The sequence below is a fragment of the Chenopodium album genome, chromosome 27 (genome assembly GCF_948465745.1).
Source record: "Chenopodium album chromosome 27, dcCheAlbu1.1, whole genome shotgun sequence".
NCBI lineage: Eukaryota > Viridiplantae > Streptophyta > Magnoliopsida > Caryophyllales > Amaranthaceae > Chenopodium > Chenopodium album.
Window position 1 is genome coordinate 8,326,255 of NC_137860.1, and position 24,895 is coordinate 8,351,149.

General features: G+C 36.2%; 1 protein-coding gene and 1 non-coding gene across 2 annotated transcripts; one reads left to right on the forward strand and one right to left on the reverse strand.

Annotated features, from left to right (window-relative positions):
* Positions 1 to 14,095, reverse strand: LOC145619311 (DNA repair protein RAD16-like). The gene is made up of 15 exons (XM_081673980.1): positions 13,864 to 14,095; positions 11,900 to 13,111; positions 10,519 to 10,641; positions 10,108 to 10,181; positions 8,751 to 8,814; positions 8,484 to 8,630; positions 8,311 to 8,396; positions 6,938 to 7,007; positions 4,618 to 4,743; positions 3,020 to 3,250; positions 1,111 to 1,215; positions 856 to 1,008; positions 624 to 712; positions 437 to 517; positions 1 to 361 (listed from the first exon to the last, which is right to left on the reverse strand). The coding sequence occupies exons 2-15, from the start codon at positions 13,028 to 13,030 to the stop codon at positions 289 to 291; spliced, it is 2,553 nt and encodes an 850-aa protein (XP_081530106.1). The 5' UTR covers positions 13,031 to 13,111; positions 13,864 to 14,095; the 3' UTR covers positions 1 to 288.
* A 10,398-nt stretch (positions 14,096 to 24,493) lies between these two features.
* On the forward strand, positions 24,494 to 24,600 carry LOC145621758 (small nucleolar RNA R71). The gene has a single exon (XR_014108557.1). It is a non-coding gene; the product is annotated as a small nucleolar RNA R71 (small nucleolar RNA).
* The last annotated feature ends 295 nt before the right edge of the window (positions 24,601 to 24,895 follow it).

The following is a 24,895-nucleotide window of genomic DNA, read 5'->3' on the forward strand; positions in this document are numbered from 1 at the left end:
TCAAAATCGTCGTCAAAACCTTCCAACCATTCAAAAGTTGTCAAGATCCACATCAAAGTCATTCAAAAGTGCATGTTTCATAGGAAATTAGCATATGCTAATTTGCAAATCTACATAAACCTGTACAGCATAATGTACTTTTAACTTTTTAAGTCTTTAATACATAGTTTTGACTACTATACACAGCCCCAAGTAGAAAGTCGATTCAATACATATACAGCTTGGAAGCTTTCATGTAATGCATTTTCCAAGAGTAGCACTACTACTTTCACCCCAATTCCATTTTTGTCAAGTGAGAAAAAGAAACTTCAAGTCCGCTTCAGTTAACTTAGCCAGAGCAGCTGAAGATCCTCCAACAGTCCTGCACAGTAGAATCAAGTAATTAGAATTTCATGCTTCCCCCTCCTGTTTTTAAGTAATTACAGATATAACTCACCCTTCGAAAACTAGTTCCTTCTTCTCTTGCAGCTTCAATATTCTTTCCTCTATGGTATTCTCTATTACGAATCTCACAATTCTGCATGAACAATAGCAAAAATAATTAACCTAGGGATAAACATTTCCATTGTCAGGCATCTCATAAAGTCCATAAACTAGGACATAAGAACAAGTAAATGAAAGACCTTATCGGCTTATACTGCCCAATTCTGTGTATCCTATCCATGGCTTGTCGCTCTGTTGCTGGATTCCACCAAGGATCCATCAAGAAAACCTATTATGAAGTATAATTTTGGACAACTGAAACTGTTACTAATGAAAAATAACAATGTAGACCCAAAAAAAAAAAAAAAAAAAATAATAAAAATAAAAGAAAGAAAAGAAAGAGGTAATTTAGACTATAATATAACTGCTTACATGTGAAGCCACAGTAAGGTTGAGTGCAACACCTCCAGCCTTCAAACTAATGAGGAAAATTCTGCATTCAGGGTCCTCATGGAATCGTTTAATTGCATTGTCTCTGGCAGTGATAGTCATAGATCCATCCAGTAGGACACAAGTTATGCCAGACTGAGAAATCATTAATCAACTGCGTCAATAAATAGCTACCAATAGCAAAAATTTAACATTTTTGTTAACAAAAAATGAGATGTGCAACTCTGGAACATTTACCTTTTTCAAAGAATAAATGATCAAATCCAAAAAAGACGTGAACTGGCTAAAGACAATCCCTTTTGCAGAACCATCTCTTTCAATCATAAATCTGATTTCCTCCCTCTAGGTCAATGACGTCCAAAAGTGAAATCAGCAAAGATATAATTTTAGAAGAAAGATTTATAAACAGTGTAAATACACAGTGAATACAATTCACAGAAGCAGCAGTTAAATACTTAAAAAATTTTGCCATTTGACATTTTGACAAAAGAATCCTTGATCCTCCTTTACAGCAAAGGAAGATAAGAGTAATAGCTGATAGTTGATCCACATTAAAGAAAAGGTTAAAAGGGCAACAAGCAACTCTTGACTAAGAAATATGAGGAGTATAATCATAGTTCTCATTTGACTAAAACTGATACCATAACACAATTCAGGGAAGAATAAACAGGAGGGCAAACACTTGACCAGTGAGACAATGAGATATTAATAGTGGCTAGATAACAGATATTCTACTGTCTTTTATAGGCAAACTGAGGGCTTAAATCACGACAGATAACAGATAAAATTTTGCTGCACCCTCCCACTGTTAACATACTCGCAGATCAACCAATATCTCTTCTTTATATTTGAGTTAAAATTGATGGATTTGGGTCGGGTCTAGATTCACCTCCAATAATGCAGGTGTGGGTCTAGATCTTGTCCGGATTCGTTACAAACCAGATCTGACCCATTGCCATCTCTAATAAAGACACTTTCTCCCTCCGTGTTTTAATAATTGTTACACTTACCAAATGCGGCTGTGTTTTAATAAGTGTTACACTTTCTTTTTTGGCAAAAAAACTACATTTTAATATTATATCTCTCTCCTCTCATAATCCCAAAATATAATTCATGTTTGTGTTTTTTCACAGAATTCAAGAAATGGGAAGAAAAAGTGGATGAAGTACATTAAAAGTGGAAAAAAGCTAGACAAAAGTAAGACAAGTGGATAATTCAAAAACAAAAACATGAAAAGTACAATTATAGACAAAAGTTAGAGAGAGAAAGTGGAAAAAAGTACACGGCAAGTGGATAATTTAAGGGTAAATTAGGAAGCTCAGTGAATAAAGTTAAAAAATGAGGGTATAGTGATCTTTATGCTTTACATAATATCCAAAAATAGAAACAAGAACAACATTTTGGATCTCCAAAATAGGAAAACAAGAACTATAATATGGGACGAAGGGAGTATTTCTTTCCTCTCACATTCATTACTTTCTAATAAATTATTAACCCCACTACCTTTCTTTTACAATTTTTTAATACTCCAAATACCCTACTCACCTCTTATTTTACTTAAGTTAATTAAATTGCCTAAAACTAGGTGCCGGTCAAAGCGCAACACTTATTAAAATACCGGGGGGGGGGGGGGGGTAATATTGATTTTGTTCCCACGACATAATAATAAAAACAATGATGAAAATTAAGTGCATGTAAAGGCATTACAACATGATTTGAGTAAGATAGTAAGAATGATACCATTTTCCCTTTACTTTAAAGAAACACCATCCACAAATATTGCAGCTTTATCTATAATGAACCAACTCACTCATTTGTCGTAAGATAGCAACCAAATGATGCCCCACCAATAAAAAAGCAGATAGATACATGTCACATATATCAAGCGCAAGATCATAACCAATTCCAATTCCCCTCTCCCAACACCACCACTGAAATATGCAAGACCCTAAGATAACACAATGGGTAAATGAAATATTTTATTAAAGGAGATATCTATACTTCTACAATTTTTTATGCCCAGTAATGAAGAATGTATCAATTACACATATAACAAATATATAGTATTTCTCACAACACCGCATTCCATGTAAAACCATTTCACCCTACCAATCAATGCCTTAGAGTGACTAAAAAAGTTCCATACCAATGCATCAATCTTTGTGCTTGTCTGAAAATCATCCAGATGGATCCTGTTCATGATGCTTGAGCTTTTAAACCCACTAACTGACGTCTTTGATCTCTGGTCTCCAATGCTTGAATTTGAAGTAAAATCAGCTGTAAGTGGTTTCGAACAAGAAGGGCATGAAGGTTGCCCCAAGGAAGATGAAAACTCAATGAGGCAAATTCTACAAAAACGGTGTCCACATGATGTAACCTGTCATCAAACAAAATAAATACAAGATTTGAGAGAGAGAGATGCAGAAGTCTAGTAGGATAAGAAGCATGCGAGGTAAACAAACATAGGAAAATTAACATTTATTTACATTACACATAATCATATACTTCGTATAATTCAGACTTTGATTACCAGACCAAATTAATTCTCAAGCTAAAATTGACCAGGCCAGGCCTACCAAGCCAGAACTTAATATGCCGTTCACAGATTTTATTTAAAGAAATATCAATGGACCTGAAATGACCTAAATGGAACCAAATGTCTTATTATTTGAATAAGACCCATAGTTATTAAAATCCCAATTTAAATCTTATAATCTTACAATTTTACAATTCATGCATATCCATACAATTCAATTTACGATTCTACCCAACTTTTCATAGTTCTCTTAAGTAGCAAAATCTTACAAGTTTAAAACATGCCTACAAAGTTATATGTTGTCAATTATTGGTTACTTAGTGGGTTGACAATTATTTTCTATTCATAGTTATAAAATTTGGATATGATATTTACAATTCTACGATTTGATTATGAGAGCCAAATCCGATTCAAAGTAGAATCCTGATTTTGATAGCTTTGATAAGACCTGAACCAATAATCACAAACTGAATTTGACCTGAAAACCCCATCTTCCACTTCTATTTATGATGACAACTATGCCAACAATGACCTAGATAAAACTCACAAACATCAAACCTTTGATTTCTCCAATTAAACTTTCAGTTGTCCTGGGTTGTCTTCAGCCATTGTTATAAATCAAATCTGTAAATGTAGTGCCCTTAGGTATGATTACTGTGATTCGTTTCCTATTCCTTAAACCCAAAAATCTAAATTCTTATCTATTCAAAGCTATGTTACTCGGACTCGGGTACCCATGTCCGACACGGGTACGTGTCCAAGTGTCCGACTCGGCTATTTTGTGAAAAAATTCTATGATTTTCAACTAAAATGAAGTGTCCATGTGTCATACCCATGTCCGAGGGTCGAGGGTCCAACACGGGTACTTGAGGTAAAATGAAGAGTCCGAGTAACATAGATTCAAAGAAAAAAAAAAAAAAAACACATCCAAACTCAAAGCTTCAAACCCACACTCAAATAAATCCTTGGTGAGAGCTGTAATTATTTAGTTCAAAAGGTTTCAAATACTCTAGCTACGACATAGATCTAACATCACTGTGTTTCCCAGAAGAAGATATCATATTTACAACTTCTCAAAATTTAAATTTGCAGATGTTGGATAAAAGAGAGTGATTTATCTGTAACCACGCAGACCAATGAAAAGTGAAAGACTTAAATTTGATATAGTTGCTATTAACCTAACAAGAGTTTAAATCATCAAATCTTACCATAAGATCCTCAATTGGATCATGACAAATGCCACATGCTTGTTCTCCATTGTCATCTTCCACCACACTTTCATTCCTTAAACTATTGGCACGAGAATATACCACAAGATATGGATGGTCAACCGCCTGTACCAATTGAAGAAAAAACAAATATCAGATTTCATCTAATTACAAAAACTCCATAACTCCATTACACTATATACAATGAAGTCTACTAAGAGTCTGAGATATTCTCACAAAGATAAAAATTAATTTCCTGATTTCAATAATTCTCAGCAATACTGGCAGCTAGCTAGAATCCTATCTGATACGCCAGTAGCATCATGTACCTCCGCGGCTCCGTCTATTCTTATTTACCATATCAATTGCTTCAAAACAATAGGTAAAGTTGCTCAATTTGATGCTGACCAGGTAGCAAAAGAGAGTGAAGATGCATCCGTTTTTGAGATATCATGTGCCACTCACAACATGTTGGATAGGGACTATGCATTGATTAGGTAATGAAGAAAAAATAAAGAAAGTGAAGATGAATATGGGTGGTACAATTGTACAAGGATAAAGTAGTGATAATGAAAAGAGGAAAAGGGTGATGGGAATATTATTAAGGGTAATGCATTACCAAAGGGGGTGGTGGGTAACTATATTACCCCCAAAATGATGGTAATAGCTTCCCATTCATCCTTCCACAAAACAAAATCACTGCCTCATTCCATTTAACACTTTCAATCTCATTATATTTAGTAAATGTGTGAAACCTAGAATCAATACAGCACTCTTACACCAGCCTGGCTAATGGGACAAGAATGAACTGGCTTGACATCTGCTAAACCTACTAACCTGTTTTTTATCAAAAAATTCCACCAGCTCCAGATGAGCACTTGCTTTGAGTTTAACTAGGAAGGATACTAGCTAAGGCTTTATGTGCATACCATCAACATATAAGCTGCTTCTCTCCTTTCTTAAAACATAGCTTTCTACATGCAAACCGAAATAGATAAAAATAAAGAAAAAACCAAATGCAGTTCTTATAGAACATATTAGGTAAAAAGCAAAAACCATTCAGAAATAAGAACTTGCTACGTGTATTTGGAGTGCAATTAAGTCCAATAGTGGGCAAGCCTGCTTTAAGTACATTCATAAGGTAAGTTGTTCATCAATGAGAAAAGGACTCACTAAGGAGGCTAAGAGAGACAGCAAAGTCTATTCCGCCAACAGGTAACATAGACAGAGATATATAGTAGAGCAAAATAAGAACCAAGGAACGCTTACTTATACCACTAACTCAGCTTTGTTGGCCTTAGGCTAAAGAGTTATGGGCAAAGAAACCAAGCAGGATGCTAGATTTATGATGCACTGTTACAAGCTGAAAAATCAGACTTGTAGAAATGAGGAAGAAGATAACTTGGGAGGATACTGGAAACTGGTTGCTTTAGCATTTAGAAAATATCAATATATGGGCATGTTTTGACTTCCTTCCCCGGTTCCCTTTCACCTTAGATAAATTCACTTTCTCTCCACAGTCCACATCAGCACAAACCAACTAATATTGTCATACTCATACCTATATTACCTCCCCCCATCCCTCGCTCCCTTCATGCTAGTCAATTACATGTAATTATATCAGAATTGATTAAATGCAGAAGTGTTGGAAGGAAATTTTATATTTGTGCCCTGAGCCATGGACTTTAAAAATTGACCTCTAAAAGCTAGATCACTAATAAAGATGGATCGGAGTTATTAATTAACACATAAGACCTTTTGACGAACTAACAACTGGAAAGTGGAAACTAAATAGGTAGCCATAGATGGTATATTAGTCCATTTAAATAGTTAAATAACAGGTACTAAAATAACATAAGGTGGACCGGAGCTTTCTCCTTTACCTCCATAGACCTTGATTGATGTAGCATGGGTTATAAAGAGCTTAATGTATAATGAATGAAATCCTATATAAAGAGGCCTTAATTAGAGTGGAAATTAGATTTTGATGAATCTTTGATGAATCAAAGTCACTGATACTGTGTAAGATTAGTTAATGATTCCTAATTCAAAGGGATTTTTAGTCAATCTTTTATCAAGATCATAACTTGTTTTCATGTTAAAGTCGTATTAACCCTTAATTTTTGTAGACTATTTTGCTTGAAAATCTGAAATTCATCGAAAACCTTCAGAATTGATTGATAAAGCCTTCATAATCCCCACCCCTACACAGTGCTGCCTCCCAATCCACCATCATCTGATAGATATATGGATTATAAAAAAATAAAAGATCTGAGCTGCTAAGGAGTATATACTAGCTTTACAAAACAAACAAACAAACCTGCCGCAAACGCGTAAGTAAGTCAAATATATGAGCATAATTATTCATCAGGGTGCCTGTCTTAACATATCTGCAAACAAAAGAGATCAGAAAACTTAATATTACTACTGTATAGTATAAATAAATCTTAATTTGTAAATAGTCAGAAGCAAAATGAAGCGCTTGAAGAAGCACATAATACAAAACACAATCCAGATTGGTAGAATGTGCACAATGAAGTAACTAACTAAGAATACTGCCAATGGAGCTCAAAAATTCACAGTATTTTATCTTTAAGACATGTAATCAAATTGGCTAGCTCCATTGTCCATGATTACTGCACACAGTAAAGTAGTTAAGGTTGTGTTTCAAATACCTTATTAAAGAGCTAAAAAGTGATCATATAACAACCAATATCCAAAATATGTCCAAAAAAATAACTCAAAAATTAGGAGTCCTGATCAAGTGGAACGATCTTCACATACCACAAAGATGAACTAATACCTGATACAAACATGTGGTCACATTGAAAACATCAACAATATTCAAAAACATGATAATGACAGCCAACTTACAAATAAAAAAACTTCACTTGGTATGTTTTTAGGCTTCACTCACCAAAATGTCAAATTTAGAAGGGCTTTCAGTCTCACTCAGGGTAGCTTGAATTGAGACATTAGACAACTTTATCAAGGATTTTTAAATTAGCTTAACTCAAATAGGTGGGTGGGGGGGGGAGGGGGAGTGTCAAAGGAAGAGGAAGAGATATAAGCATGTTCAAAGGAAATTTTTACTTGTTAATCAACAAATTATTAACATATGAAGAATCAAAATGCCTACTGGAAGTCTAAAGCATGTTAAACACCCAGCTAACATAAGCCAAAAAGGACTTCTAACTAAGCTAGAAGACTGTTAAAAACATATCTCCATGTCCCATTAATAGTGACGTAGAATATCACAAACCAAAAATTTACCCATCTCTTACCACGAAAAATCACAAGAACCTTGGAAGCACATGTCCTAGTTTCTTTATTCAAGCACCATCAAAAATACATTTGTTACTTGTATTTGGAGATCAAGCAAGACACTTTATCATGTTAGGATCAATATTGGCTTTTTCCTACTTTCCTTTAAACCTATAAATCATCAAGGCCTGTGATAGAAATATGAAAAGATATTAACCTAAATATAGTGATTTTGGACGAAATAACCATGACTATACATATATCTGAACCTAATAAATGAAAAGAAGATAATGTTAATAGACTCTAAAACAATTCAAGGTTAACCAGCACAAAAGAATGATTAGAAGCCTAGAAATCATTATAAAGGAGCAGAAGAACCATCTATTAAGCAGTTCTAATGACTCAACTGAAGTAAAGATATACACTCACGTGTTAAATTGGGCTTGACTTTCATTGTACAATGAGTGATAATAGTCTTCTTCTCTGATATCCAAAGAATCTCGCCTCAACGACACCTATTGATAAAAAAAAAACCCAAGGATTAACAATGAACAAATTACAGGAATCATCCTAATTCTAAACTTTGTAAAGGAAGAACTCACAATCTTTGATGGAAGAGCAAGATCTGAAGCCCTGCCAATTTTAGTACGTCTCAGCAAAATGCTCTTGAGAATTTTGTTCTTCAGCAAAAACATGGCTCTTTGTCCATCTCCGGAATTTCCATGCAATTGTATTGGTGTCGCCACATTCTTGCATATCAAAAGCAGAAAATAAGTATGTCGAGTACAAGATTTGAAGATAGTGGACATCCACAATACTTCAGAAAAGTGGAAAATGGAAGATGAAAAGGAATATAATAAGTAGGATACTTTGTTCCACCAGCAAAAATGCCTCACGGATTTGTGACTGCAACTTTTACATTCGCCAGAAGAGCTGAACAAGAAAATAGAATATTAGCTTAGAAATCAAATTATACTTCCTCCATTACTCAAGTGGCATCATTTTGACTTTTTACACTTTCTTATAAAAACTTTGGCTGTGTTTGTATAAAATAAATTTCATAATTTTAATTGGTGTTGAGTTATAGTCAAAATATATTTTCAAAATATCAATTTTTAATAATTTTTATAAAAACATAATTAAAGCACTGGTCAAAGTAGTTTGTTGGAATTCATGTCTAGTCAAAATGATACAACTATTATAACGAAGGTGGTATAATGAAAAACAAAGCAAGAAAACACCGCCTGATTATAAGAAGTTAAAGTTGTTGTAGTACAAGCAGAAAAGGTATAACTGACAAAGTCATTCATTCCCCTACAATATATAATCATTTCCTATGACTATAAACTACTCCTTCCGTCCCTTATTGATAGTCCCTTATGGTGAAATTTCACGGGAATTAAGAAACTTAAAAAACTTAAATAAGAAGTAGTAAAAGTACATTGGTAAAGATAAATTTACATGGGGTATGCAAAAAAGTAGAGAGTCAAAGTAATAAAAGTATATGGAAATGTAAAATTTACAAAGGGAAGCTAAATTTGCACAAATATAGTTGCAAATTGGAGGGAAGTATGGTAAAAAATGATGATGATGATGATAATAATAATAATAATAATAATATTATTATTAGTTGGAAAAAGTAAATGGGACTATCATTTTGGGACTTAAATTAGGCCATAAGGGACTATCAATAAGGGACGGAGGGAGTACAAGAATAAAACATGGTTTTTCAAACATACTGAAACATACCCAATTTATGCTCAGTAGTTCAATTAGGGAAGAGATATGCAAGTAATTCAATCGGACAGAAGAAGATAAAGTAAGAAAATGATATCCACATTATTTAATTGTACTCATAAATTGGCATATGCACAACTTCTTTTAGTACATTCAAGAGTAGGATCAATTAGAGTGATAAGTATATATTAGTATTTCATCTTCTCCTCCTAGAACTTAACAGTCATTAATGTCTAGGTGAACCCTTCAAGGAATTAATAATGATGATAATAAAGTAATCCCACCATCCAGAATTTATAATAATTTGAGCTTTTAATAGGAATATGGTATTGGGCGTTGTAAAAAATAATTAATATGACCAATTTTAGCACCCCCATTCTCTAAATACATGATTCCCCAATGGCCCATCCGGAAATCAAAGAGTAAAGGCAGATATGCACAAAATTTGATCAGAAGAAAGAAATCTTAAAGCATACGTTATCTTATTACCTGTAATCAAGTGTTCTGCACTCACAATCCTTGCACAAATAATAAGAAAAAGGAACAATTTGTAGAAAGCGGATCTGCATGTCAATGCAGAAAGGAGTTAATACAGCACTATTAAAACAAAAACCGTAACAAATCAGGCAAAAAGAAGCTTATACTTCCTCTGTTCTCTAAATATTGCTAGATTTCCCGAATTGGGAAATTTCAAATTTATTGCTACAGACCCATTTTTACAAAGTGTTCTCTCTATCTCTCTCCTCAATATATGCTCCCTGATTATATTTCTCTCTATCTCTCTCTTATTTCTTAATATGCGCCAACAAGTAGGTAGCAATATTTAGACAGAGGTGGAAGTATGTAATAATATATTAATATATACAGATGTGCCATTTGACAGAAAATAGAGTAGACAACCAGTGAATAGAGTTCTCCAACACGATTCTGAAGAGGAGTACCACTCAAAGCCCACTTGTAAGAAGATTGCAACGCAAGAACTGCCCTGGCAGTATTGCTACGTCTATCTTTGATGGAGTGAGCCTGATTATTGGGCAACAAGTGAAAATAGAATAGATTAAAACACTTCAGTGAACATATAGTGAGACCAAAAGAAAAAAAAAAAAGCCAAAGCTCAGAAGAAAAATATATACTTAGAATACATTATAATGTCAAATCCACTTTCACAAATCTAACCTACAATATTCTCTGTTACACAAACTCCCTGTTTTTCTCTCCATAACTCCATAGATAGAGACTCAGTGATTTAATAAATCAATCAGTAGTAAGGATGTAATGATCACACAATGTGCTCTGATATAACATTTATGCCTTGCCAAGGCAATTCCCAGTATACTTTTACTTTCAGCGACTAACCATCAACAACTGGTTTGCTTCATTTTCCAGCTCACTTAGAGTGCTTATACTCCCAAGTCATCCAAGAAACTCGTTGTTCTAACAGCCACACTACTCCATAGACTGCAAACAACATCATTATAAAACAGAAACTAAAGATAATGTGTCTTGGGTTGTGCCCAATACTAATTCCATTCCAGTTTAGCATTTATATTTGCCTCAAGAAAAGTGACAACCAAAAAGCCATTCCTAAACTTGCCTAATTCAAGTAGCAGGCACACTCTTGCATATAAACATACATCGACGCAAATTTTAACATAATACTATATTTAGGAAAACCCCCTACTTCCAACAAATGGACATGGAAAACAAAGATACACATATGCTGGTAGCATGAATATGAAATTTAAAATTCATGGTTAGCTTAGAGAGGAGGAAGGGAGCTAGTAAGAGATAAAGGAAGGGGAACTATTATATACAGAGGAGTTTGAGAAAGAGTATAAGCAAATTTGTTGGTAATTTAATTTAATTTGATTGCATTGTACGCGTAATTAGGAGTGTCTAGCCATCCAAAAGACTGGGACTATAAACCACATTTGATGATTCAATAGCATCTAATCACAATATACTATCATAATATCATTTCCCTTCAAATTCTCTTTTTCCTCATTTCTACAATCTGATTTTCCATTCTATTACAAAACCTTAACTAAAATCAGAACAGATAAGATCAAATCACAACACATACAAATAAAAAGAAGAAAAGAAAAAAAAAATATCTGATCGAATCAATAAACAACCAACTGAACTAAAGATAACCTAATACAGCCTGTATTATAATAATATGAAGAACTGGTTGGTGTTCACTGCAAGAAAACACAAGACTCTAGCAAGATATACTACCTTAGAGACCTTCAACACTAAGAAATATGAAAGTTATACTAACCTCATCCAATACAATACGCTCCCACTTTACAGAGTGCAGAGCTGACTTGCGAACATTCGCCTCAAAATCGTCAAGATCCTCCTCATCAGATTTACTTCCGGATTCTTTTGAGGGATAATACACTTTACCACTCTTCTTATGATCATCTTCAGTAGAAATTTTCAACACTTTCCAGTGAAGTTTTTTACCCTTTTTCTCTTGCTTAGACTGCTTCTCTGTTCTTCTTGCATTAGGCCCACAATAATATTTGAGATGAACAGCCATTCTCCGCTCATGAAATAACTTACCACACCATTTACAACTCTGCTTGGGCGGTAACACTTTGCGATAATCAGCCTCTATTGTGTTATAAGTGGTGATTATAAAATCATACTCTGAAAATTGTAGAGCATTCTTTGCTCTCTTAGACCCTTGATAACATAGCACTTTTGTACTTCCCTCTACAGTAAATCGCTCAATCTCCCTTTTCCACTGATTTAAAGCAGAGGCGGGACAGATAATAAGGGTACAAGTAATTTCAGGTGGCGCAGAAGATGACCCAGGCGACAACAATTTATCAGCTCCGTTATTGGCTCGGCGGAGTTCTCGTTTAGCAAGCACAAGTGCGATTGCCTGGACAGTTTTTCCCATTCCCATCTCATCTGCAAGAATTCCCCCTCTAGTCACAGATTCTTCTTGTTTCAGCGCCCAAGTCAGCCACTCCTTCTGAAACCGCAACAACTGCCCAACTAGCTCCGAGGGTTCCTCATGCATTTCATCAATCACCTCGTTCTGCTGATCCAAATCAACATCAGCAGTCATATAATAATCAGTCCATTTTCTATGTTCTGCTTCCCATATATCATACATAAATGTTTTCCTCAAGTCCCCGTTCTTCTTTTGTATCATTTGGCTTTTCATCTTATTTACATCAACAAACTCAAAGCCACTAACACCCTCAAAAGTTTGAGCTCCTGGCTCAATTGTGTTCACTAATTCAGCACTGGGCTCTTCATTTCTCGTTTTCTCTTTCCTTGAGCATTTTTTCCTTTTTTTTATTGACCTTTTTTGTATTTCTTTCATATGCGTCATCCAATTCACTATCATCCAATTCACTATCGTCAAACTCACTATCATCCAATTCATTGTCATCGTCTACTATGCCAACGTAATCAATATCTGACAGGAGTGAAGGCTCACTCAAATCTACTATCTCGTTGCCATCATCTTGAACTGAAAGGAACAAATAATCATATCAATGATGCATACATTCTTGCTTTCAACTACAACCATAACCTAAATTGAATTAAAGCAGAATCCTTTTCATCGTCATAAATGGGCAGAATATTAGTCCATAACTGTTGGTTTCCCAATTACAAGATTCAACAAGGAAAACATCCTGTATTCTAGCATGCCACTGTAGCAAATCATCTACAAATAATAATATCAATATAACATGCTAAAATATAAACTCCCACTCCCCCCATTAGGGATGACAACGAACCTAGCTAGCAGACGAATCACCCAAGCTCGGGATAAAGTTTTTCAAGCTCAACACGAGAGGCTCACCAACAAGCTTGGAAGATTTTTAACAAATTAATTTTATATACTTTAAAAAACTTTTCAAAATCTTGTTTTGCTTAAAAATAATTGAACACATTTATATTTTAAATTATGTACTGACAATATTATGTATCAACAAAAATGAAACAGATGAAGTATGATTACGAACATCATTCATGGACGCAATTACAAATTACATAAAAAAAAATGATTTCTGAATAAACAAACTCCTTTCACTCTCTCAATCTACATCAAACACTCAAATTTATACCCAATTCAATTAATCAATTACAGAAGTTCATAAAAAAACAACAATCAAAATCATCGGTAAATTTTCAAAAATTTGCACCAACAAAAAAATAAAATCAACCACAAACAACAGGAAATTTCGATAATTCCATAAAAAAGGAGAAGAATTATACCGTCGATTGTGGGCTCCTCCAGTACACGATTAGAGCGAAGCTGCATTTTCGACAATAAAGAGGAGAGAAATTAGGGTTTCAAAAATCGGAATTGATGTCACTGAAATGGGGAATGTGAACGGTAATCGTACTAGTGAAGTGGTGGGAAAGAGTGACGGCGGGAAACGGTCCCTTTTTTTATTAGTGTGTTTTTTTTTTTTTTACTTTTATTTTTGTGATTGAACGGTTCTATTCCAATAGTACCAAGGCGAAGTGTATCCAAGAAGTTTGGTGGTTTTAAAAAAAAAAAAAAGGTTTGATGTAATGGTTGAGCGATAGCGAGTAGCTTTGAGCAATGGGTATTCAGGTAACTTTCAAATTAATGGATAGCGGAGTAAAGTTGTGTTCTATTCATCTGATTTTTACTTATTTGAACTTATCTTAATTTTTATCAAAAACTTATTAAACCTTATTTTAGTTTTGACTTATAAACCTTTATCAGAACTTATTAAATTTGAACTAAATTTATCTAAATTTATCTGAACTTAACTGAACTTATCTAAACTTATTAAAAATGAAATAAGTGAAATAAGGTCAACAGAACACATCCTAAAATTAGCATGAATTTATCAACTAGTAGTGAATGTTACTTTCTTAGGGGAAATGATTTTGGCACACCAAAATTGATTTTGGCAGACCTTTGTGAGAGCACAATTTTCTATGTTCTTCTCATATAGAGGTGTGCCAAACTGCCAAAGTCAATTAAGAGTGTGCCAAAATTAATTTCTAGAAATAAGTCTAATGTAAATGCTCATTAACCAATTGATTTGATTATACTATGCTCAAATACATACAAAAGCTAGTGAACTCATATGTCTACATATGAGAAATCATAGTACCATAGTCTTGCTTATGGATATATATATGAAATCATGTAAATGTACATTCACATTTCATCAATATATTCACCACTTCTCCAGTTAAAATATCCCATTTAACACTCCGCTTTATTTCTACTACTACCTCCGTTTTTTCACATATCTTACTCAGCTATTATATCTACGCAATCCATATTAAGTGGAAATGAAGAACAATACTTTTATTTTAAAGAGAAGAGGGGTAGAGAGTATGGTTTTATGCATGGGTGGCAATATCTTCCAAACCCGATAGATAACCATCCACCCAATCCAAGTATATGAATGAAAACTCAAACTTAAGCGAGTGACAGATGGATGATGGATGAGTCGGTCGACGGATCGATTGGGTCGGATTTGGGTGATGATACATCCAACCCATCACCCGACCCATTCATCCACCCGTTAAATTTATATATAAAAAAATGAAAATAATAATTTAATAATTTTATTATTTGAAATGTTAGAAATTGACATATTGTTTTAACTTGTTTAAAAAAAACAAGTATTAGAAAGATGTATCAAAGTTTTAATTAATTAGTCACTTTTTTTTCAAAACTTCATTTTAATAATGGAAGTGCAAAATTTTATTTATATATTATTTCACCCGATTCATCCATGGATGATGGGTAGATCGGATGCAGATGAAGGTTGTAAATTAGGTGAAGGATGGATCAGATGTGGATAAAGGTAAATTAGGTGATGGATGGATCGTTGGTGGATGGAGGCAGATAAAACATCACTTGACCCACCTCCAATCCATTGCCATCCCCAATTTTATTATGAAATATAATTGGGGCTTCACAAAGTGGGGTTGTATGTGATATTAAAAACAAAAGGAAAAATCGAAACTAATAATCCCACCTTTGGCATCAATACTATATACTAAAAGACACACCAACAATGACACGTGTCATCTCCTGGTGTGTCCTTAGTTATTTTTTTTCTTTTTACTAAAAAAAAAATATTTCAATTAAGGAAACAAATCACTTACAAAAATCATATTATTTATTTTTTATTATTATTTTTTTTTACATATTCCATATTAACATGTAGTAATTATTATATTTAAAATAAAAGATTTATTCACAAATCTTTCTAAAAAAATAATCAATTATATACCAAAAATCAAAATTTTAAAATAATCTTACAATAAGAAAAGATGTTGCTCAGATTTTTTGCCTACTTTTGTTTTAGTTGTGTATTGGAAGCTACAATTAAAATTGCAAATACCAAATTAACATATTTCATACTTTTATTATTTCTCGACTAATTTATGATTATACTGAGTACAGTAATACTTCTCAATCAATACTATATAACTATATATTTAACTAAAGATCACCGTGCATGGCACGGGATCTAACCTAGTATCTTCTTAAAACAATCTCACCTTTGCGTATTCTGGAAATAATCCCATCTTTATACCTCATAATCTCAAAATGAGCCTTTCTACCTACAACCGTTTCAACAGGTAAAATTTTTGTTTTTTTTCTTTAATAATAAAACAAAGGGAAAAAAACATTTTTTTTTTTAAAAAAAAAACTCTAAACACCCTAACCCAGCCCCAACCCACCACTTGCACTACCTGTCCCCCACTGCCAACAGCCTAACCCAAGCCGTCGCAACCCTGCCCCACCAAAACCGGCGAAACCCCCCTTCGCACTGAGCCGATGGATTGTGGTTTAGTATTTGTGGTGGTTCGAAGGGGCTATTTTGGGCGCTATTTTTGTTTGAATCGGTGGCTGTCGGAATTGTTGTTGGGCTGAATGAATGGTGGAGCGGCACCGCTGGTGAGGTTCGTTGTCGATTTTGGTGGTTGGTAGCGTGTGGAGTTGGGTATTATACGAATATACGACTGTGAGAAATGGTGAATGACCTTTGCAATGGTATTGGAGGTGTGAAATTGTGGCGAATTGGTGATGGTGGCGAGGGAGGTGGTTTCAGTGAAGTCGACGTCCGGCAGGAAAGGGAATAAGTAAAGGAGAAGAGGAAGGGGAATTCCGATGGAAATTTAAAGCAGGGAGGGAGCTGGGGAAGACGGTGGTTGGGTCCGACTATTCCGGTGATGGCTGGGTCTGACTGGTCAGCGGGTGGCTTCTCCGGCAAGGCATTTACTCCGACAGGTGAAGTTGACAGGCTAAAGTCGTATCACCTAATCAAAAGTATTACCTAAATCCTCTAACTAAGTAGATAGGGAAGTAGGGTCGAATCCACAGGGAAACTGATCTTTTTACTCCTAATTAATTAATATAATCTAAATTATTAAGTACCAAATTGTTGTTATGGAAAGGTATTAAACTACGAAGAATAAGTGTAAGGGGAAGATCAATAATAAAGAAGACTAGGGTATAGGTTCACCAATAAATAATACTCCGGGGTAAAGCATAATAATCAACTATTAACATTGCATAGATAACATGGATCTAACAGGCTCTCGCAATTTATTAGATCTAAGTCTCAATGAAATTAGCCTATAATATTAAATTAACATTTGCTCGATTCATCAATTCAATATTGCTATACTTTCACAAGCCATGATTGTGAAGCGTTAAAACGATTCAGGAAGATAATATCATGCAATACCAATAATCAATAATCGTCAATCATCAATACAACAATTAACCAGATCATAAAGGGCTCTCGCTATGTATTACGATCACATGATTAATCTACCGGTATTAAATCTCATCTCTCGAATCTCGACTTAACCATTTATAAATTAATCTGCCTATTGACACTAGACCTAAACATCAATTCTCATCTCTCGAATCTTGAATTAATATTGTCAAACTCATGCATAAAAGATCTGCGCAAATCTAGTCACAGAGCATTAAATCAATCAATATGAAACTAATCTAACATTGATAATTAACAACAATAAATTACCCCTTCATATTATTCATGGATCCCCACAAACCCTAGAAAGTAAACTACTCAGACATAATTAAATCTAAACTAAGCAAAGCAATTAAACAAGACATGAAGAATTGAAAGGAAGAAGTTACTGAAATTAATTAAGGTAGAAATCGTACCAAGACGGCGGAATTACAAAGTAATCAAGGAACAAGGGAAAAGTTGAGAGAAAAGTCTAGAGAGAGAAAATACTAAGTAGAGAGAGAAAGTAAAAGGGAAAGAGTAAGTCATAAAATTACAATCCTAAACGTCCTTAAACGAAAATAATTAACGATCCTAATTAGAAACTAAGTGCCTCAACATCTCAGCTCCTCAGAAACACGCGCCCGATCGGGCGCGCCTTTATGCTCGTGCTCCTTGCTGCGCACCTCGCCCGATCGTGCTAGGCCTCGCACGATCGGGCGCGCCTAGCACACGAGGCTTGGTGCCTTGCCTTGCCTTGCCCGATCGGGGCTATGCTTGCCCGATCGGGCCCTTGTGGCTCCTCGAGGTTTTGGACTTGCGATTGGGCTCGACTCCTCGGCCAATCCGGATCTCCTCTTCGGGTCTTGAATACTCGGTCCAAACCTCGGTATTCCAAATGCCGAGCCCTTAATCACCGGCTCGATGGCTCTAGCCGGCCTTGGGCTTCAACGACGGTCATGCTCCTCCAATGCTCGTAGTTGCTTCATAAAATCCCGGGAAAATGCTCCAAAGGTGCAATTCCCTACAAAACTCAACCAAAACTACGAAAACACTAGAAAACACATATTAGTAATAAAAGTGGCTCTAAAGAGCCAAAAACACTACTAATTATGACCAAGGGACGGGGGTAAAATACTATATAAAATAGACATATCAAACTCCCCCAAGCCAAACCTTTGCTTGTCCCTAAGCAAAGAGCTCATTAATGAACAATAAAACGTGCCTCACCCCAATATAAAAATCAAGCACAAACGATTCAAGGCAAATCAAGTGAACATGCTTCAAAATCAACCAATCTTATTCATCTAATCACCCTTCCTCCCCAACAATTGTCAAGTAGAGCAAACCACAAGAGCATATAGAATTCAAGACTAGTGCTCACACACTCAACTCTCATATATGTGGCGAGTAAAAGATGTATTCGATCGCTCTCCGTCCCAACCCCTTTATGTGAACAATGCCCTCCCAAACTCACTCACTCGTGTGTTTAAAAAGACATACACTCAACCTATTAGTCGACTCGGAATATGTCAAGTCATAACTTGCATTGATAAACAACACTTTCACATTTACACAACTCTATGCACAAGGTCGGAAGGTCTTTAAAGCTTGTAATGTAAGGCTAGGGTAAAGGGTAGGATAAATTTAGGGAAATATGTGAGAGAAAAGCTATGCATTAAGGGAGCCAAATCCTAATAAACCCATGATCAAAAATAATGATCATACACATCTCCAACATAACCAACTCCAACAACAATCCACCAAAAATACTCCAAACAATATAAACAATCCCAACTCTTACAATATCACTCATAAAAATATGATAAAATGGAACTAGAGTGAATAACAAACTTTGAACTCAAACTTGAAATATTTTCATTGAAACTCAACTTTTTTTTTCTTTTCTTTTGATCAACCTTCACTTAGAACATTTGAACATTAAACACTTTTTTTCTTTTTGCACTTTTTTTTCTCTCTCTTTTTTTTTTTTAGAAGTTCACTTTCTTTTTTTTTTTTCAACATATTTCTCACTTTTTTTTTTCTTGAACTTCTTTTTTTTTTCATCACACTTTTATTTTTCCAAGGATATTCAACTTTTAAACTCATCAAAACAAAAATATGATCAAGAACAAAATACTTCTCAAACCCACCCAAATTGTGCAAATAATGTGCACACTACAAACTCCCTCACCTCACTCACTAATAGCTCCCCCAAGCCAAGCTTGGGACTAGTAACCAATGGGGCAAACATGGCTTGTAATGTGGCTAAAAACAATAAAAAGTTAAGGCAACAACATGGGTAGCAAGAAGGGAACAAATGTATCTAAATAAATCTGAAGGCTACCTAAAAGAACAAATGCCTTCGTCCTCCACATGTGCATAATATTGAGTCATGAAACACTACTTATAGTTGCAAACCAATACTCAAATTCATTGACATACCAGGAACTAACACACATTCCTAACCAAATCAACTAGTCAAGCACTATATTCACAAGTAGTTGGACAAAATTGACGCAAGTTTAGGAATCCAAGTGATTAAACTTCAAATCATGATCAACAAATCCACAATGCTCAAAATCAAATACCAAGAATCAAAACAATTTTTCTCAAGTATGGGGCACAGGGAAGCATGATTTACAATTCATTGGTTCGTATTTTTTTTTTTGATTTTTTTTATTTCAATTTTTTTTTTGTTTCTCATATAAGGAAAGCAATAAAACTAAACTAGAAAGCAAATAAAAACTACACTAGAAAGCAAATAAATAGAGAGAAAGGAAAGAGAGTTACCAAGCGAAAGATTACCCCCCCAAGCCAAATCAAGCAATGCCCTCATTGACTTGGGAGTGTAACCTACTCCTCATCCTCATCCATCCTCGAATAGCTGCTACCACCATGGCTAGGATCGGCCCCTCCATGGCTCGAACCACCACCACCACCATAACCCGAACCACCTGCAAAATAGTTAGGGTCCACATTCCCCCCAAGCCCACCAAAAGGAGCATCGGTCCTATATCCATGGACCGATGAATAGTCCACATAGGTACCGTAGGAATTTGGGTCCGTGTATCCCCCTTGGGGATATTGGAACCAATCGGGAACAAGTGATTCGGGGGGAATAGCCCCCCGACGGGCATAACCGTCATACATGGGGTATAAACCCCACCCTAAGTTCCTCTCCACCACCCCAACCCTAGCATCTAGGGCTCCTACCCTAGTGTCCAAGTTCCTAGCCATACCCTCCATCCTCCCTTGCCCACTCTCTATCCGGTCCAATTGGCTTCTAAAAGCCGAAAAGTCATATGGGGCGTTAGGGTCGATGTTGTAGTTGGTTGAGGAAGTGGGAATGTTATGTGTGTAGTGTTGGGGTGATGGTTGGTAGAAATGTTGTGGTGGTGAGGGAGGTGCTTGGTGGTGTGGTTGGGCCTCTCCTTAGTCTCCTAATTCAAAGGTATAGGAGGGAAGACCCTTCTCAAATTTGGTTATGGCCGGGTTAGGTAAGGTGAAAGCATTGTCCCTTCTACCCGACTCTCTATGAATCACCCACCAAGTCTCACCCCCTATCACATTTATCCAATTAAGCCCTCCTAAGTAGGGTGCATCCATTAAGGTTGGGCCGGCTACCTTACCATCACCGCTAGGGGTCCAACTAAGGTATTTGCGGTTCATGCCTCCCAAAGATGGTAAGGCCAACAAACCGTTGCCAAAGCTTTGGCACGGGATGTTGAATCCAAGTGCCCTTGGCATGTTGGAGGTTCAAGTTAGGATTCCCCGTTAGGGCGTGGTAGACAAAAGTAATGTTGTCTTGGGGTGGTTCAATTGGTCTATCGGCTTTCAAATCAAACAATTTTCCAAAATCTTTCAAAGACAATCTAATATCATTATTAAACAATCGAAATTGAACATGAGAAATTAAAGCATTTGATTGTATGACATTAAAACTAGAAATGAATTCTAAGGTTAAATAATCATAAGTATCATAATGTAATTTGAGCAAACCACCCATGCCAATTCCTTTGAATAATTTTTCAACATGTTTATCAATTCCTAGTCTAGAAAGCGTAGGATGATGAATAAAACGGGTAGGAATTACCTGCCGTGAGATGAGGTTGAGCATCCTTTGCCTTTGCTCCTGGGTGGTGATGACCACCCTCTCCCACCCCGGAATTTGCAACTCCGGGTCAATGCTAGGTGCTTGTGGCCTCGATCCTTCACCCCTTTGCATTCTAGACCTTTTTGATGCCATTTTCTTTGTAGAATAGTAGGAATTGAAGCTTTCTCTCTCTTAGGGTTCGAGTGAAAATTGAGAGAAAGTGATGAAAATTTAGTGTAGATTGTAGAGGAAGATGAGAGGAGTTGGAAAATGTAAGAATTTTTGAGTTTGGATGGAAGAATTGGAGGAGATCTAGGATTGAAGTGTGAGTTGAAGGTTTGAAAATGGAGGTTTTAGAGAGAGAAAGTAAGATGAAGAAGATGAAATAAGGAGAAAGTGAGGAAAGAAAGAAAAGAAAAGAAGTTAAAGGGGGTCGTGGCTGATGGCGCGCCCGATATATCTTTTCCTTCACTCGATTTTCCACAAAAATGCGCCCGATCGGGCAAGATTCGCCCGATCGGGCGAAAATAGCTCCGAAATCAGCCTTGCTTGCGCGCCCGATCGGGCGAATTTTTCTCCAATTTTTGCTTCACTTGCGCGCCCGATCGGGCGAGCCTCGCCCAATCGGGCCTGTACCAAGCCCTGGAATTTCATGTTTTCTCCGATTTCTTTTCTTCATCAAATTTTTCTAAGTCTTTTTACCTGTCAAATTCATACCTGTACAATAACACTTATAAATGGTAAAATATCACTCTTCTCACCTCTCTAGAAAAAATAAAAATAAGAAAAAGGGGAAACTAGTCTAGGAAGCAAGAAATACGGGTTCCCTCCGGCAAAGTGCTGGTTTATCTAGGTCACGCACGACCCTCTTACCATGTTCTAGTTAAGAAGCTAAGCCCCTTGGCCTCTTGCCTGGTTGGGTGGTTCCTCACCCGATTGAGCGATCTTTAATCCGCGACTTAACTTTCTAACACGCCCGGTAAGGAGCCAATTCACCCTATCGGGTGGGTTCTCATTGGCTTGGACTGACGGTACTTTGCTATTGTTCGGTTGAGACCCCTTTTTGACCGTTGGTTGTCTCAATTTGTCACTTGGTTGAGCTATCACAACGTGGTCTGGCGGGACTCTCGACATAAGCTCGGTTTCCGCCACTTGAGCACCTGTCTCCACCTTCTCATCTTCAAAACCAAGGCCTTCACAGTATAAGGCTCTCTCTATTGCGTCCACCTCCTCTTTCCATCGGTTAGTTGTACCTGTAGAAGATGCAACACGCGATACCGCCTCCAAGGGATCTTTAACAAGAGCTTGGGGCTCATTAGAGCAATTTTCAACCACATCAATTTTAAAACACTTCTCCTCTAACATAGGGCTTTTAGGGGTATTATTCAAATTAAAAACAATTTTGTCATCCCCAACTGATAGTGTCAATTTACCACATTTTACATCTATAATTGCTCCAGCAGTATTAAGGAAAGGTCTACCCAAGATAATTGGGGTACGCAGATCCTCAGCCATATCAAGAACAACGAAATCAACAGGTATATAAAATTTACCTACTCTAACCGGGACGTCTTCTAGAATCCCGATGGGGTATTTAGAAGAACGATCAGCCATTTGAAGAGTAATATTAGTAGACTTTATTTTACCCATTTTTAGTTTTAAACATACAGATAATGGCATGACACTAACACTAGCACCTAAATCACACAATGCATTATCAATCATTAGATTGCCAATATGACAAGGGATAGAAAAACTACCGGGGTCTTTTAGTTTGGGTGGAGATTTATTTTGTAGTACGGCACTACATTCAGCAGTAAAAGCGACAGTCTCTACCTCACTAATGGACCTTTTCCTCGTCAATATTTCCTTCATGAATTTTGCATATGCAGGTATCTGTGTAATTAATTCTGTAAAGGGAATTGTTACCTGCAAATCCTTCACCATCTCCAGGAACTTACCAAACTGCTTATCCACTTTAGTCTTCAAGTGTCGATTTGGGAATGGTAGCTTGATAATTGGTTGTTGAACGTCATTACTCTTGTCTTGAGATACAACCTTCCCTGGTGTTTTACCCTGCAAAGTAACATCAGAAATATTAGTACTACCCTTTAGCCCTACAGGGCTAGGATTAGTATCCTTTGGGATAAAGGAATCAGGATTAGCAATTTTCGTTAAAACAGGTTCATCCTCTTTAGGCATAGGAGGCCCATCATAGTGTGAACCACTTCGAAGGGTAATTGCGAACGCCTGCTCTGAGGGTTGTACTGGTTGCGATGGTAGGGTTCCTTGTGGGCGAACCTGAAGAGCAGCGGCTAACTGAGCAATTTGAGTATCTATGACCTTATTGTGGGCTATAATCGAGTCAATTTTTGAGTCTCTACTCTCCATATGCTTCTGCATACTAGTTAACATCGCTCTAATTTCTGATAAAGCTGGGTCAGAAGGTGGCGAAGGAGTTTGTGGTTGGTTTTTCTGGCCAGTATTGGGATGGTAATATTTCTGCGGTGGTGGTGGTGCTAGTTGTTGTGGTTGTTGTGGAGGTGGAGGTGTGGGATTTTGCACATTAGTACTCTTGTAGGAAAGATAAGGGTGGTTCCGATACCCAGGATTATAGGTGTTGGAGTATGGGTTATTTTGCTTGATGGACTGAAAAGCATTAACCTGCTCCATGGAACTCCTACACTCATGTTCCCAATGACCTACAATTCCACAATTTTCACAGAAAGCATCATTAGTATTAGTATCAATTGCAGAAACATTAGCTATTTTAAAATTAGCAGTAGTAAGATTATCCAATTTCTGACAAATAGAGGTTAGTTGAGATTGCATAAAGGATACAGGGTCGACGTGGTGTTTTCCTTTGTTTGCAAAACCTCTAGGATTCCCATATTGGGAATTATGGATCGCCATGTCTTCGATAACCTGACCTGCATCATCAACATTGAGGTTCATGAACCTCCTATTAGCTGCAGAATCTAAAATTGCTCTAGAAGAATTTCCGATCCCATTGTAGAAAGCTTGTATCAACTGCCACTGTGCTAAGTTATGATGGGGGCACTCTCTCTGCAGGTCCTTAAATCTCTCCCAAGCCTCATATAGTGCTTCATCTGGCTCTTGGGCGAAATTCTGTATTGCGCTTCTCAATAGAGCTGTCTTCTCTGCAGGGTAATACTTGTTATAAAAATTCAAAACAAGAGTCTCCCAATTAGTAATGCCAAGTGCAGTTCTATTTAAACCATTAAACCACAGTTTAGCTTTTCCATATAAAGAGAAAGGGAAGAGAATCTCCCTTATTTGGTCTTGCGTGACCCCAGCTTGCCTTATAGTGTTACAATATTGACAGTAGTCGGCAATGTGTAGATTTGGGTCTTCACCCTTAGCTCCAATAAATTGCTTCCTTTCTATCATCGTAATGAACTGGGGCTTGATCTCGAATTGAACT